This window comes from Ambystoma mexicanum, chromosome 1p (genome assembly GCF_040938575.1).
Source record: "Ambystoma mexicanum isolate Mex_15411 chromosome 1p, UKY_AmexF1_1, whole genome shotgun sequence".
Classification (NCBI taxonomy): Eukaryota; Metazoa; Chordata; class Amphibia; order Caudata; family Ambystomatidae; genus Ambystoma; species Ambystoma mexicanum.
Genome location: NC_090921.1, coordinates 1,293,454,927 through 1,293,471,646, shown reverse-complemented (window position 1 = coordinate 1,293,471,646; position 16,720 = coordinate 1,293,454,927). Strand labels below are relative to the sequence as shown.

General features: G+C 44.9%; 1 protein-coding gene across 2 annotated transcripts in view; it reads left to right on the top strand.

Moving 5' to 3' along the window:
* Positions 1–16,720, top strand: part of PNKP (polynucleotide kinase 3'-phosphatase) — a 228,603-nt gene that overhangs the window by 65,559 nt on the left and 146,324 nt on the right. For both annotated transcript variants that reach the window (XM_069605627.1, XM_069605637.1), the window contains exon 4: positions 15,106–15,645. In XM_069605627.1, the coding sequence (XP_069461728.1) occupies positions 15,106–15,645 (540 nt within the window). The remainder of the gene's footprint in view (positions 1–15,105; positions 15,646–16,720) is intronic.

Sequence of the window (16,720 nt, the reverse complement as noted above, 5' to 3'; positions counted from 1 at the left end):
GATCGGAAGACTCCTGCAGTGCTCCATTTCTAGTACATTCTTTGCCAACTTCTTTTTGGAATGTTTTCATCCTCTGATTCTTTTCTCTCCTTTTCCACTGGCTTGCTCGCAGCTTTTTTTTTAGCCATGATGCCAGGGGTACCCTGTATGATGTTTCTGAGTTCCAAAAAGTTTTATTGGGTACGTAGCTGGGCTGGAAAGAGTGGGCCAACTTTGGAAGGACGGCTCCTTCATTACCATTATGGAATTAGAGGAAGCCCTAGGATTGGGCTCCCACTCTGTTTTTGACTTTTTGCAGCTCAAAGGCGTAATTTCAAAAGATAAATGGAGGGATAACACCAGTAGAGACCTCACCCCATTCGAAAAACTGTTCAGCTCCAGAACGGAAATGAAAGGTCTAATATCTGCTATGTATAGGGAGCTAATAGAAGCAGGTAGAGGGCCTTCTTTACACCTAAAGAACAGATGGGAGAGAGATCTTGATGATGAGATTGACCTAGACATGTGGGGCAAACTTTCTAGGGCTGCCTCCCAGGTTTCCATAGCCAGTCAATACAAGTTACACGGCATTACATTATTGCATAGATGGCAATATGATCCACACAGGCTCTCCCAGATGTTCCGGTCAGCGAGCCCACGATGCTGGCGTGAATGTGGAGAGAATGCAAATTATTGGCACATGTGGTGGACATGCCCCCACATTCAAGTTTTTTTGGATGAAGTCCTGGGGTGGATCAAAGATCTGGACGGAATACAGCTGGCTGCTGACCCCCTCCTAATCCTATTTGGCTTTGAGAAACATGATGATGAGCATAGGAGGATTAGAGGTCTAGTGGCTCCTCTTTTATTGGCAGCACGTGCTGCACTGGTAACTAAATGGAAATCAAAAGGTTTACCTACCAAAGGTGAATGGGTCCATGTCGCCACCAACATTTGTGTGATGGAAAAGATCACTGCTTGTTTGCATACAAAATCCATGCAATGTGACCTATTGTGGACAGATTTTGTGACCAAATATATGCCTGGGACTTTGTGAATCTGGAGGTGAAGGTATTAGATCCCTATTTACTTCCACATTTGAAGAGACCATTCTGCAGTTCTTCGGACAAATCAGAGAAATACAACCATGTGTATCATTGTATGTAAAAACTGTCACATCACACGCCAATTGCAACCATTCGACTTAGATTAGCTGTATAAAGCAAGAGACGATACTGTTCATCGGGGGAGCGGTGGTATTAAACGTTTTCAATAGGACCTATCGGGGGTATTGTAAGCTGTACTTATGTATCTTTAAAATGTACTGAATACCCGATTGTAAACTTGTTCTTCCTTTGACAAACTTTAATAAACTTGAATTAAAAACATGTTTTATTGTATTTTCAACCAAAATAAGACATTACCCATGCCAAGGCCCTCGCAGAGGGACACAATATGTCAAAGTGAGATAGTGTATATAATATATAAGTAAAGGCTGCAGGTACACAGGGGGGGAGCCACAATATCGTAAGAAAATGCATAGAATGTTAGAAAAAAGAACCCATTAACGATTATCGGTTGAACTGAGGTAGGCTCCATTACATAGTGACGGTTAGGTTATTCGGAATACTTTTTTGTAATACAGAGAAGTGTGGTGTTTATTACGAAAACATTCATACTGTTTATATTTGCTGGTGCGTGCCATGCATGAGGGTCACCAACAGTGGTCCTGGATTGGACCACTGCTGGGGTGTGATCTTCATGGGTTGGGTTGAGTTTCTGTGCTCACCTGAGTTTTTCCATAAGCAGAGGGGTCCTGCAGCCATTTTCCAGAGATCATGCGAAGAGCCAAGTATCCTACATAGCCATGAAGACCTAGGAAGACCCATGGACCCGTCCTGAGACGGCCTGGCGACCAACATTTGCTGCAGTCCTGGTGGAGCCCTGTCTGTTCTTCCTGTCTGCTGTTTTTAGAAGACCTTCATCTATACTTCGACAGTAGCAGTAGTGGGAACAGCCATTCTCGACTTCTTCTTGGTGCCTGTCGACTTAGTCTTCAGAAGCGTTTCTGGGCCATCCAGTGGACTGACCAACACGCGGTAGAAGAAATGTTGTATCGGCTCGGAAATCGGGGTGCCATCAGCTTGTCACTGCATCAGTGACCGTCCCTGAAACTGGCTTCCCCGCATCTGGTCGACAGTCCTGAAGAGTCCTGCATCAGTGCCTGCTGCATTGTTCCACAAGAAAAGTTTGCATAAAGCTCCCGGAAACTTCTTGCACCGGTAGCTCCTGGGCTACTTCGAACTGACCTAACAGTGGGAAAACATATCTCGGGCAACCCTCCAACGACCTGCCAAGTCTCTAGAAAAATCTGAGTATGGGGCTAAATTACAGTAGTACATGCCTACTCCCCTATCTCTGCCCTTAATTGTTTTAAAATTGTTTGTCTTTGGCAATACTTTTTGCCGAACGCCCGCCAAAAGCTGGGAACAGTCTTACTTGACATCTCCTGACTTTTGGAAACTTCTTCACATCCACAGGACCCTCCTAACTTTTTCCACTCCCTAAAACTATTGGAAACCTTGAACCTTTGGGCACAAGGCCCCATAAAACTTGGGGATGGACTTCACAATTTAGGGGTGATGTTCATGTGTACTGATGGTGTAGTAATTATTAACTTGCCTTCCCTTTCAGGTATTGTGGGGTGGGGTGAGGTGGAGCAGCGTGGGACGGGGGTTGGGGGGGAACTGCATGTTTTACACCAACTTACTGTGATTGTATATATGTATTTTACTATTTAGTATTATGTGATTTTGCTACCTGTTATGTCATTTTTCATAGTGTGTGTTTTTGTCCAGTAATAGTTTTTTGTACTTAACCTGCCTTGAGTGTACTTCATGATGGCTCACTGTCTTGGACTCACTTTTGACTCCTTACCACACTCTCCTATCCTGAGACTCAGCCTTGACTAATCTCCATGCTACCCTAATTGGTTTGGCCAAGCTCCCAGAGTTACCCTGTGAACTATATAATTAGGTTGGCTTCCTAAACATCTGTCCACCGGGCCAGAGTTTAGAAATCCAGCCTAATCTCCATATTGACTAGTTTCAAGTTCTAAGTTTGGGATGCTGGATGTCCTTCCTTAGCTACCCTGGCCTTCCTCGTGGCCCTGCTTTTTGGCTGTGACTGGCCTTTTGTGCTGAAACAATCTTATGACCATGTTACCTGTAACTTCTGGCTTTCCCCCCCTCAGTCATCCTGTCTTGGTGTTGGTCATTTGAAACAGTATTGGGACCCCAATACCTTCACTCATGTGCTCCGCTGGGTCATCTAGGGTCTTCTCTGTCATGGGACCATTTCTTGCTGGATGTCTGTAAAGCCACATGATGGAGCTTTACCCAGTTCTCAACTTTTCTGGAGTTGTCCTTGCCTTTGCTACCATTTCTGGCTTGAGGGGCCCACTCCTATGATGGTTGATTGTTTTTATTTTCTGTCATCTGGGTCATTTTTCGGGGGGTTGAAGCCCCTGGCTGTTCAGATTCTGTATACTGCACCTGAAAAGAGTTCCATTCACCAGGTTCTTTGGGGCTTTCACCAGGTTCTTTTCGATTTCCTAAATCGACTTTCTGGTACTATCGCCACCTTTTGGACTCTGGGTTAGTCTCCATATTAACCCCTATGGTCGAGGCTTTCTGAAGGTGGGCCTTAACTGCATTTTCCATTTGACTTGCATTAGGTGGACTCCTGCTGTGGTATATCTTCTCTCTGTGCTGCTGATACTCTAACCTGTCTCTAGAGCACTTCTTTAGTGTCACCACTGCGGTTGTCTTTTGCCACGTCTGCATAATTGGGACTTACCTGCCTTTACCCCATAACCGTGTATTGCCACCTGACTTTGCCCTGTTGATGCCTAGGTGAGGTACTCGTCTATAATTCTTCCAGATTGACTTTAGGGGTACTTGCCTGCCCCTGGACATTTTCCATGCATCTATCTTGAGTCCAGTGAGTAAGTATCTACATAGGATCTGCCCAATGGCAGTCTTGACATTCAAGGTTCCTTCTGCTCTCCTTATCTGGCCTTTCCAGTGGTTTTCTTTTCTATGGTGGTTTCCCTTAGTCTTCCCCTCTCCTGCAACCCCCCGCATGTTGTCTCGTTTCTCTGGCCTTATATTCTAAGTTAATTGGTTTTATTTCTTAGTCCAACTGGCCTGGCCTGGCCTGGCCTGTCCTGTTCCTTTTGGGGCTTTAAAATGTGTCGGCCATGTGTCATTTCTCTTTACAGGCTAGTAGCTCAGAAGTTAAGAAAAGTCTAGTGTCCTTCATTACGTTAGGCAGATGTTCCATCCCTTTAGCTACTCCATGTGAGCTTGCAGCAAGTGTTGAACTCTGCTTCTCAAATTTGACTCACTTTTGTGGTGAGCTTTCCTACTCCCCATCACAGATGTTAGCTTTCTTATCTCCCATACATGCTTCTAAGTACCTGTGTGATTATGAGGCCTTTTGGGAAAGATTTTACTTTATGCTGCTTTCCATCCATAAGACATCAGGGACTTTATTCTTTTTGCTGTTGTTTTGAACCTATCCTGACTTTTGGAGGAAAGTGAAGCCTTTTTGCCTCACTAACCTTGCTAAGCTCATCTGTTTTAGGGGAATCAATCAGTCCGCATGGCTATCCGTGCAGGAGAACACTGTTTACCATTGTAAGATTATTTGTTTATTTTTCTTGCACACCTCGCCTTCAGTGAAGTGCGGTAGGAGACACAAGATTTGTTACTTTTTGGTTACTTGCATGATGTGTCCATGATGGGCTGGCGGCAGCGCATACTTTTATAGTGTTTTTTTTTTCTTTTTTGTAGTCCCATGCACTTCTGCCTTGCATTGTTCCGCTTAATACTACATACTCTAAAATGGCCGCGCCACGTGATTTTTCACCTTTCCTTCACCCGTCTGGTCTTTTGAACTTTTTACAGCCATGGAGTGGCTGTATTTTCCATATATGGTAAGCCTTTTCCCGGGTAAAGCTTTTGCAAAAAATGTGGCCGCCTGTGATTTTGTGGCCTGGGACTGTCTGGACACAGTCCACATCACTGCCAGGTGTGTCTATTGCTGGGCAGATGCAGTGACCAAAGGCTGTTCAGGATTTACATCCCCTGCCTGTTTGAATGTTGCAGATCCTGGCCATTGTTGAGCTGGAGCCATCTGCAGCCACAATCCTGGATAAAAGGACTCCTCTTGCAGTCACACTTGACATCACTGTTGGGGCCAAACCCCTACAAAGGAAAGTGGTCTGCTGAAGACCGCCAAAACTTTTTCTGGTAGATCACCAGGACTGCTTTTTTCACTTGTCCGGTGAACCCCTGTGTCTCTGCAAATCTCAAAGACCTCCTCAGTGCCTCATCAGCCTGGACCGGTGGGAACACGCAGTCCCAACCTCTATGAAGATCTAGCCACTGGAACCTCTCTGAACAGACGTGGAACCATCCTGTGGGCAGTCGGATGACCACCATGGCTACTTGGCTCCAGCGGTCGATCTCCCAAGTTGAGCCTTGGGATTCAGAAGATCCTCAGCTTATCCAAGGAGCGTTTTCAAAAGCTGCAGCTCTCCACCACGAAGAGCGGCCCTTCAGAACCAGCTTCTTAGTTCTTGCCACGGGAGTCCTCTTCCGCCATTTTGAACAAGTGGCCATAGCTACTCGCCGACTGCATCCCGTGCTGGGCGTGCCTTGAGGTCGTCACAAAAGTGTTGGTTCCAAAGTCTGAGAGTCCAGCTGGCCAGAATCTGGTCCATTCGAGCACGGACCTGTGAACCAGCCGGATCCAAGAACCCAACTCTTTTTCCCCACAACTCCTTGGCTTCCTCCAATGAAACCAAGACACAAATATGGAAGACCTAGCAATTTCAGGAACTCCTAGGGTGGTCCATGAGTGAATCCAAGTACAGGGGGTGAGTAAACATACCGGTTTTGGCACCCCATGTATCCAAAGGGTTGTATGGGCGTAAAGTCCTAGCCCTATCTCAACTTTACCTAGCCCTGAATGCGGATGTTCTGCCCTGGTATCCTTCCCTGATCACCTGATACGCCTCCGAACCCCACTACCCCCACTAAGGCTGTTGGATTGGGTGGGGAGAGAGTCTTTTAAAGATGTTCCGCTTATTTTTATTGAAATTTGAAACACCTGCATGTATTTGTTGGTTCAAACCAACATTTGTTCAATTTCCTAAAATGACTTGTGGCTTTCTGAAAATACTTTTATTGGCTCCCGTGACTCTAAGGGCACTATGCCGCTTTTCTAGGTAGAGAAGGACTTGTTTTTAGGTTAGAACCTTGGTATTATATGTTTGCTCACTTTCATATTTGCTACCTATTAGTTCACAAAATATTGATTTACTTAAATGATTCTATTTTCTTTACTTACTTTACTACATTACAGTACCTCAAAGTATTTCTGTGTTCAAAAGTAAAATATTAGTGCTATTGGCAGAGCACCCAGAGGGGGGGCGGGGTGTGTGTGTGTGTCAATCATTTAGTGTATTACTTACCTGTCTACGGTCTAATTAAATAACTGTATTTTTGTAATCTGCCTAACTTGAATTAAGAGGGCTCTTTGCGTACTTGGCTGAACCCTTGGGGCAGACGTGTAAATCATTGAGGGGCTCTGCCCCCCCCAATCTCTGTCATACTGGATGAACGACAGGAAGACATTGTGCATGGCACCAGGTATCATCCCAATACTGCATCGAATGTATGAGAAGTTATCCACTTGGACAACTGTATCGAATGTACCCTCATACTGAGGTGGTAGCAGTAGATTTTCAGAAACCACTGAATATCGAGAGTTGTAAAGATTTGACAGGTTCAAAGTGATGTCATAAGGACAAGATACAATGACTCACTGAAATGATTTGAGAATAATAACCGAAGAAACGAGAGTAAATATACCTAAAAGCAAGAAGAAACCATAAATACACCAAGAAGATAGTAACCAAATGAGTAGCGAATGCATATACGCAGAAATGCAAGATAGATGAGCCATATAGAAGCTTGCTGCACTAGAAAACATAACACAGGTGAAGCGGCCATGTTGAAAAGATTGGTGCCGGCTCTCAACGGTAGTAAGTGAAGAGCTCGAAGGAGAGAGACCAGAGCTGCAGAGCTGACAGAGGCTGGAAATACACATTTGTGCATGAACAAAGAATAGCTGCTGGCCAGACCAGAGATCAAAGATGCTGCAGCAAGAAGCTACTGAAGGGTACAAGGGGAGTTACTGAGGATAAATAATGTATGTAGGACCTATTTCTCTTGGCTTAAGTAAATGAGCAAGCATTTACGAGTGCCAGGAACTGATAATGGAAGATGCTGAAACGCCTATGTGAGGTAGAGCAACCAAGTCTCCAGAGGCAAGAGAAGTAATGACGCCCAACTTAATTGAATTTAATAGCATTAAATAAAAGGTTGAAATTGTGGTCTGCAGGAGCCAATCCACTCCTGTTCTACTGTTAAAATCTGTATTATATGTAGTTGGAAGGAGGTTTATGGCTGCCTACCAGCGAGGAACAGCCAATAAAGTAACTAACACTTATTTCCTCTATAAGGAGACATGTTCCCCATACCAATCCCCAAGTCCGAAAGGTTTTATTTGCCACATACGATGATGATAAAGCTGGCGCACATTGAGGTATAAAGCCTTTGTGTACCTGTAATGTAACTGTTAATGTGTGGACTACAAACTGTTTGCCAGATTGCCTTACTTTATTGAAATGATTATAAAGTAGTATTTTGCCAAATTCTTCGAGTCTGTCCATTTAATTTGGGTCCAAGATTATTTGTTATGGTAATTCCATTCTGCGCATAGATACGCCCAAATAGTGCTACTGCCTTCTGTCTAAGCCCTACTGTTCATTAGTGCCTTTCCCTGTTCACTGGAATAAGGTGGCCTCTCAATCTGTCCTCTCACTGGGACCTACTACACATGCGCAGTCTTGCAGTCTCCCATCTAACGGTGCAAAAAGCGAGTCCTAGGAGGCTGGTGTGGTACCCAAACCTTCTTGGGCATTAGTCTCGGTGTACATTTGGCGTGGCGTTGGCCCATGTGGGTTCCCCATCCCTCCTGGGCAGAATCTGTGGTGACTGGCCTGACTGAGAGGCAAAAAGGAGTGCCCTGCGGGAGGTGCTCGGGATGATTCTACCACTGGAAAGTTCAGTGGAATGATGGCTGCTCACTGGATTTCCTTGTGGTCTAAGAATAAGGCCTCCAGAAGCTTTGTCTGAGACCTCCTCCTCCTTGAAGCAATGTTGCAGGTGGTGCTATAGCAGTTGAAACAGAAGTCACTGGAGTAAACGGTGGCTTGGCTATTGTGGGTCTTGCCAGAAAATGCAATGCTGGAGGCATTTCCCTGTCCATACTAGCCCCTCTGGGAAACGTGGCAAATGCTGGAGCTTGCGACTACACCAATGGTGCTGAAGATTGCCAAGGCTGCAGAGAAACTCTTGGCAATTTGGTAGAGACAGTAGTTGTGGTCGTTCACTAAGCATTCGTTGAAGATGCAGCAGTCGACGAGGAGGTGGACAATTTTGCTCGTTTATGGACTGTCTTGCGCCGTTGATGAGGCTCTTGATGTTGACAACTTATGCCTGTGGCTTGTGGATAGAGTAGATGCAGACATCGCTTGACCGACAAGTGCGTCGAGGATGAGGGTGTCGCTGGAGCTATTGACTTGGTAGTTGTAGACAAAGCAGTCGTGGACTGGGTCGTCGATGAAGTGTGCGACTTGTATCCCTTTTTGAAGTTTCTTCCCGAGGGAAGGTTCTTCGTGTGATCTTGATCTTTTAGACAATGGAGCATGGCCTCTGGGTCTGCTGATTCTGGTAGAGGCATGACTGCGGAGTGAGCTAGAGTCCAAGGACCCGGCACCCTCCTCCAGCGAAGTCCCCAATCTGCAGTGATGGTCATTACGAGTCTTTGGAGAAAAGGACTGGCAGATGGAACAATGGTCCATATCATGGTCCGGGTGCAAACAATGTAAGCACTTGTCATGGTGGTCCTCCACATAGACCTTTTTGAGGTGACACTTTGTACAGGTCTTGAAAAGGTTCCCGTTTGCGTCCGTCATCGCGGCAAATGAGGAAGGCCACAAACTTGTGAAGAGCACTTCACATGGTCAAGAAGATCCGGTGATGGTCTGGATCTTAAACAACTGATCCCGGTTGCTGGTTGTGATGTTGACAAACAATTGAAAAAACTCTTTAAAAAAACAAATCGGACTAGGACTAAACCTCAATATTTTGAGGAGCATAACGAGGACTCCAACACTTAAACATGTAGTACGAATCTGAAGATGGCCACCAGGAGTGGAGCTAAGGAGTATTGTCACTGGCTGGGGCGGTATGACCCAACGTGACAACAATAGGCTACATAAGTGACTAGCTGTTTTTAGGCTTAAAGCTAAACTGCTTTAATATTTCAGAGGATTCCCAGCCTGACTGAGAATATTCATGAGCAGGTGTATCCATAAAAGAACCAATCCTGGAAAATGCATACAGCACAGCAGTAACATATGCAAAGATTACATAGTGGGGGCAGGGAGATACGAAAAGTGTGTCGTAATAGAAGGGTGATAAGACACTGCTTAGTACAATTTCAGTGCGGCTTAAGATCACAAAGTAACCAATAGTGTTGGAGGAAGAAACATGAAGTTAATCCAGCAAGCAACGAAAAACAACTCGGTGGAATATAGAAAAGTCCATAAAAAGGTGGATCACATACCAGTCCATATAGCAGATGGAGTTAGAACAAATACACGTAGGAAGTGTGTACAAAATGCAATCCAGACATGGGTCACAAAGCCACCTGTTTAGAGGATGCAGGTGTATGGGAGGGGTGAACAACTAGAGCAAGATGGAGGCTGAGATCATAGCCTTAATAGAAGTGCAGTCACATGGAACTGCAATACAAGTGTAAATCACTGGGTCACTACTAGTATTGCAGGAAAAGACCTGTTAATGAAGCAGATAACGAACAAGCATAATATACACACTGCCATAAGTCAAACCCTAGTACATCAACATGGATTCACAAAAAACATGCCAAATTCTTCTCTTCGTTGATGTCGCCGGGTGTAAAGTGTCCAAACTCTAAATCCAATATGCTTCTCTGCTGCCAAGTTTGATGTGTGTGTTCTCATGTTCGTCTCAGAGGATAACTTCAAGTATCTGAAATCGGATCTGGGAAAATTGGTGCATCTGCTCCAGAAAATGTCTAGCCACTGGAGAGTTGATGTTGCTGGTTCTTATGTTCGAGTGATGTTCATTCCAGCCTGTCTTGGCTGCTCCCTTGGTCTGTCCCACATAATACTTCCCGCAAGGACATTTGTTGGCAGAGATGACGCAAGTGTTGCGAGTTGCAAGGTCTCTTTTTCTGATCTTCTCACCAGTGGTTGGATGATGCACAATATCGCCTTTAGTGATGTTATTAGAATTGGAACAATGCAGTCCTCCTATTCTGCTTCTTACTGGATTTCTTGGACCCCTTGGTGTGCACAAAAAGATTGCATAGATTCCGGCTCCACCTAGAAGTAAAAACAGGTGGGCGTGTAAATGGTATACCCTGAAAATATCGGTGGGGAGCGGGGGGCAGGAGGATAGCTGAATGCGTAATTACTACGCACTTTGCTTGCACCAAAAAAAATCGAAGCCCATAATGACTAACATGGGGACAATAAAGAAAAAAAAAGGACCCTGCAGCGCCAGCTCCGACCCACGTTAATAGGAGGGAACTGATACTGCAGGGACAGAGCAGAGTCGGCGGCAAAAGGTAAGTATGGGGGGGGGACAGGGAGAGTATGCAGGATGCCGGCAGGCGTGATCTATGCGATCAGAACTCAGCGGGATTTTGTGATTCAATATTTGAGGATACTCAATTTCCCGATGCGTGGTAATCGCACAGATCCATCTAGCTGGGTATTGGTGATAACCACCTCTCAATGTTTAGAGATTATCTTCTTGATTTGACTGCTCTGTGTGGAGTAGGTAGATATAAATGTTAAATCTGGGCACGTTCTTGGTGTAGACTGTTTAAGGATAGGCTAGCTAGGAATACTGTGAACTTTTTCTTTGAGTGGCGCAATGTTACCCTCGTCATATCCACTTTGGAGAAACCTTGTTCAGTTCCACATTGTTCATTGTCACTAACAAAGTGTTTCACTCTGAGCATTTGCAAAGGGGAGGCTTCTAATCTGGCTAGGGGGATGAAAACATAAGCAATAAAGAAGATTGTTCTTATATGTTGGGTTCCTATATAAGCTAGTCTGTAGCCCATTAGTCAGAAGTCTGATAAGAACATTAAGGAAATGTATACTAGGAGAACCAATGTCCATTGTGAACTTTATCCTAGGATCAATCCTATTGAGGTATCCAACTAACTCGACCAGTGTGGTCACCGAGCCATTCCACACCCCAAAGTTATTGTCAATGTAGCTGCCCCAGTGGGTCAACTCCTTATGCCATACTGGATGCTGAAACACGTGTCTGTTCAAATTTGAGCATGAATAGATTGGGATATGAGGGGGCGGGGGTCATTGTGGCTCCCATAACGTACCACTAGTCTGCAGGTACAAAGAGGCCTTGAACCTCAAGTAAGCATTCAGAGTCATGATGAATTCCTTGTTGCCTCCAATGTATCCTTCTTTAAGTAATGTCCACTCAACTGCCTCTAGACCGAGGTTATGTGGTATGCTGGTATGTAAGCTAATTGCACCAATGGTGAAAAGAAGGTGTTCAGAATTGAAATGGATATTGTCAAGGGTGTCTTTGAAATATGTGCAGGTTTTGTGTACCAGCAATTGGAGAAAGTAATTGATGTATACCTCCAAAGGTTGTAGTATCCTGTTGGTGGCAGCGACAATGTGTCTATCAAGGGTTTAGTCAATACTTTGTGAATGTTAGGTAATGGGTAGAATGATGGAATATCCAGGTGTTTCCTGAATAAAAAAAATCTTAGTTTTGCCACTGATCCATTCCCGTGTGTCTGCCTAATCAAGAATATTTTTCAGTTTTCTAAGTATATCACAAGTCAGGTCATGGTCAGTCCACATGTATATAGATTTATTACCTAGTTGGAGCATGTATTTGTTGTCATAATCAGTGGTGTTGAGAATAACAAGAGCCCCCTGTAAGGAAGGCATGGTATCAACAGTAAGACGGACACAAGTGACCACAGTTCAGGGGTGTTTATTGAACTTCAAAAAGGTTGTGATGAACGCCTATCTAATCCTAAATCTACAGAATGGCGCAAGCAACCACCATCAAATAATAACTGTGTTTTAGTGGTGTCTTGTCATGTCAAAATAAAAGGGCCTATACTAATAAACCTATTGCCAATCCTTACTTCTAAATATAAATAGTGTGGGAAACCGTGTTACGAAAAAGAAAGTGTTCACAATAGGTCATGTCAGGATGTTCAGATCGTTGGCCTCCCTTCCCCAAGTTTTCAGCCCAGGACAAGGCGATACACATGAGCTTAGCACAGTCTCTGGCTTCTCTAGTATGAGGCTACAGTTCAATCATTCGCATCAGGGCCCTCCGTGCCAAGTCTCTTTCCCTTTCAAAGTCTCTTCTTTCAGAGGGCCTGATGCGACAAACAAAGTTCTTTTCCTCTTTCAGATTTTCACGAGTACTCAATTTCTCAGGCGATTCACTATTCACCCCTGAGTACCCCTCAGCCAGGCTCAGGTCCCTTTCCCAACACAATGTTCAATTAGTCTCCCACTGCCGGGCTCGGACCAATTTCAATTTCCAGTGTAACCTTTAACACAAACTTGCTTTAACCAAAAGCTCTTTGCTGATCTCCCTCCGACAGGCTTCGACCAACTTCATCTACTTAGTAATAGCATAAAAGCAAGTTGATGACAATCGAAGACTTTCGAATGTACACAGGGTTTTGCTTGACCTGTTGCCGGAAAACTTCGATTTCACAATTCTTTATCCCTCTTCAGCATTTGCCAACTTTCAGTTGGATACCTAACAGACTTTCAGATGAGCACACACGTGGTGCCGGACCACTCTCTCTAAGGTATCGTATTTTGGCTTCAAAGCTCAATCACTCATCTGTTTCATTTTGTTTGCGTTGCTTGCCCTATATGCTGCATACACTGCTTTCATTATACAATGTTGCCGCTTGCAACCTTGGCTTCAACACAGACCGGTTTCTCTCAAGTATCCCCAACTCGCCGGCTGTGCTGACTTCACGGGCGCTGCTTTGTTGGAGCCAAGGACAGTACCACGGCGGCAAAGGAGTTTCCCCGCCTTGACTACCGACGCGGGAGGGCCCTGGGTACCTCCGACACACAATGCAGGATTCCTCATCCTTGATTCCCGGTCTTGCGTTTCCTATTCTCGAAGTTTCATGAAAGTAAGTCTTTCATTGAAACGGTCAAGGGCACTTCCCTCCTTGCAATCCTTCAGTTTTGCCGTCTTTCATCTTGTATTAAACTGCCATCTTGGAACTGCTGCTTCCTCGTGTGCTTTGCCTTGCTCAGAGTGTGCTCTCGGGCACCGTCTTTTTTTCATGTGGGGAAGTGTAATAGAAGTCCTGTGTGTGTGTGTAATGGTTAGTAATTGCCTGACCCTGCCTGACCGGAAAGGGGCGAGGGGGGTGTTGAGTCCTTAAGTATCCTTCTGGGTAGGATGGGGTAAAGGGGTTACAGGGAAGAAGATACTGCGTCTCACCATCCAGTGTCCCACTCCCCAAAGACCCCCTCACCCGGGTGATATTCCTGCACTAGTCCACCGCCATCAGGATGACGGATCCCCGGGGACTAGCGGTGTGAGACACCGTCGGGTTTCTCACACCCCCAAAACCCCCTCTCAGCTGGTCTAATAGTAATGTTAGCATTACTATAAAGTGAGTATAATAAGGGGTAATACATTGCGTTTTTGTCTATAGGAGGTTTAAAGAAAATCTTCTTGAGATAATTGAGATCATTAAGACAAAGTTTTTCAAAAAGGTCTATGCATGGAATAGAAATATGTGGTACAAAAGAACTCTTGTTCCTAAATTCAAGGAAACCTTCCTCATCATTGTTGGGGGACATGGTGTAGGATGCAGAATCCTCTGAATCAGAAAAGAAACGCCGTCATTTGAGTTTGCATACAAATTGAAAAAGATAGACCTGTCTGTCCAAAATTCGAACTAAATGTGGAAACAAAATGGATGTCTTGTAAGGTTTATGTTTCTTGAACGGCGAGCCTCCTACGTGATTGACCACGACGTTCTCCTGTTCTGTAGTCGTGTCTGTGTCCTGAGGTTTCGTCTTATGTCTGTCTCTTTCTGGGTGTCGTTTACCTAAAAAATGTTTACCTGCTGCAAAGATTGGGTCAGTACCACTGGCTGTTGGGGTAGGTTTGTTGCTGCCTCCGTGTTGGTGTCTGTGGTGCCCTCACTGTTGGAACTGACAGGATTAGAAGTACAGGTGCTATTATGAATTTTATTATGTGGTGGATTCAATGTATCCATCCAGGTTTATATCTAGTCCTGAAGATAGTCGTAGGTATCTCTCTTGAACTCCTGATGTCTTCTTTTTTTTGTTTGTTTTTCTTTCAAGTTTGGTGCAGTATGGATCTAGTCTGGAGTTAATATCTGTAACGATAGATTGTAGTTCTTCGTGTGTTAGAGAGGTACTCCATCTCAACAGACATTTAGACAATTCCAGGGTGGTTGGGAGAATACGGTCAAGCAAGCATTTGTTGAGATTGGTTTCTGTTTTACCCAGTCTGTGTCAGCTGGGCAGCCACAGCACTCCCTTTGACTTGAACGTATGTTGTTTCCCACTACATTTGTTACATTGGCACCTCATTAGCCGTGCCCACTCTCCTTTGTTCTTTTTTGCTATTTCCTTCTTGATAACATATTTTTGTAACCCAGATTCCAGACGAGAAAATATTAATCATCTGATCACACAATCTCTGGATGCAGTGAATTAAGTTTTATTTAGTTGTGTTAACCGTTGTCGGTGTGGTAGGCACTGTAACTACTGTCACTTAATTGTATTGTATACACAAGTCCTAGGGGCTCTTTTGAGATGGTAATTCATGAAAGGTGGTAAGGTTTTTCCTTTTTTATGTCTTGCAGCTGGGGGCTAACCCCACAACGGTGGAAGAGTTGGAACTGAAAAAGGGGAACAGCACAACCATGAAGGAGGGGGAAACGCTGTGTCTGGTGAATGGCCTCTATCCTCAAATGGTTTCTTTCTCAGGGTCCAAATCTGCCCGCCTGTCTCCAGTGACCCAGGCCAAGACCACTGCCCGAACCCCTTCCGCCCAGCCGAAGACAACGTCTACAAAGAAAACGGTCAAGGACTTTTTTGACCCGCCGCGTTCAGAAAACACTAAGAGAAGCACCAGTGGCAGGGAGGCATTGCCAGAATCCAGCAGCAAACGGCACAAGGGTGCGAGCCCTACCGCAGATGGCTCAGACTCTGAGGAGGAGGCCCTTCGCAAGCTGAAGCAGCTTCAGGAGACGGCAGCAAATGCCCAGAAGGCCAACAGCACTGTCCCCCCACGGTCTGGGTCTTCCACTGAATGCAGAGGAGAGGCCTGCCAGAAGGACTCTTGGGAGGAGTTTGGCAAACTTCTGGTCTTCAGTAAGAAAGGGGTCCGGCCCAGCTCCAAGGTACTGCTGTATTTCTTGTGCTAAGATACACACTCGCCTCAGCAGACCTACACTCACTCCACACATCTACATACCACGCAAATACACAACACTTCGATTACAGCATTTCTCTTGCCCCCCTTCATTCGTAATGTTGTGCAGTGGATTGATGCACTTACTCTTGCCTCTGCACTGCCCTCATTCATGATTAAATGGGGGCTGTTCATTAAAGTTGTATAAAATAAGTGTCTTGCTTTCATTTTTAGTGGCTTTTGAGGGACCAGAACCCGTTTTGTTGCTCCGGCACACATTTATGCTCTAGCCTTCCATGCACCTAACTTTGTCCCACTTCTCTGCTGTCTTACATAATTCAAGTCCCAATCAAACTACAATGAAATGTGCAGGAAACGGGGGGATAAGGACTAGGAGTTTATGAATCGACATTGTCTTTATTGTGTCGTTAATTTTACTACTCTGTCCCCTTTCTTCTGATCGTCGGATGATTGTATAATATCTTAAATCCTGATGGGCTCCATGGCTGCAATTTTGCTGTCTACGCCCTATCTCAATATGTTCTTTTATAATGACTCGGCCAAGCAGGGCATCTAGCCTTGAGGTAATGTCTATGATCTTATTGAGGGTGCGAGAAACACTTAACCACTGCAAAGCAACATGGGTTACCCTCAAGTCCACGTGGCTCTCCCAGGGCTAAATGTGGCGGAGAAACCAAAGGTAATCCCTCAGGTGGGAAGCAGGGTGGTTAAAGGTACAGTATAACACTTAATATTATTCAATAAGAGAATAACAACGCACTGTAAATCAAAATCTATCTAATTGACCATGCAGCAAAAATGAAAAATGTTAGCAACATTGGAAAAAATCTGTGTCTTTGATATGATATGGCATTTGTAACGCGCCTATACACAAGTGTTTCTAGGTGCGACGAGGCAAGGGAGGGGGAACAGGGGGGAAGACCGAGACAACGATCCTACTAGACCAAGTGTCATTCAGATCGTGATCGGTACATCATCCTGCCACTTGTGTGCCATCTGGGGCCACTGGCCACCAAGGCTGAGCAGTTAGTTAGAAAAGTCCC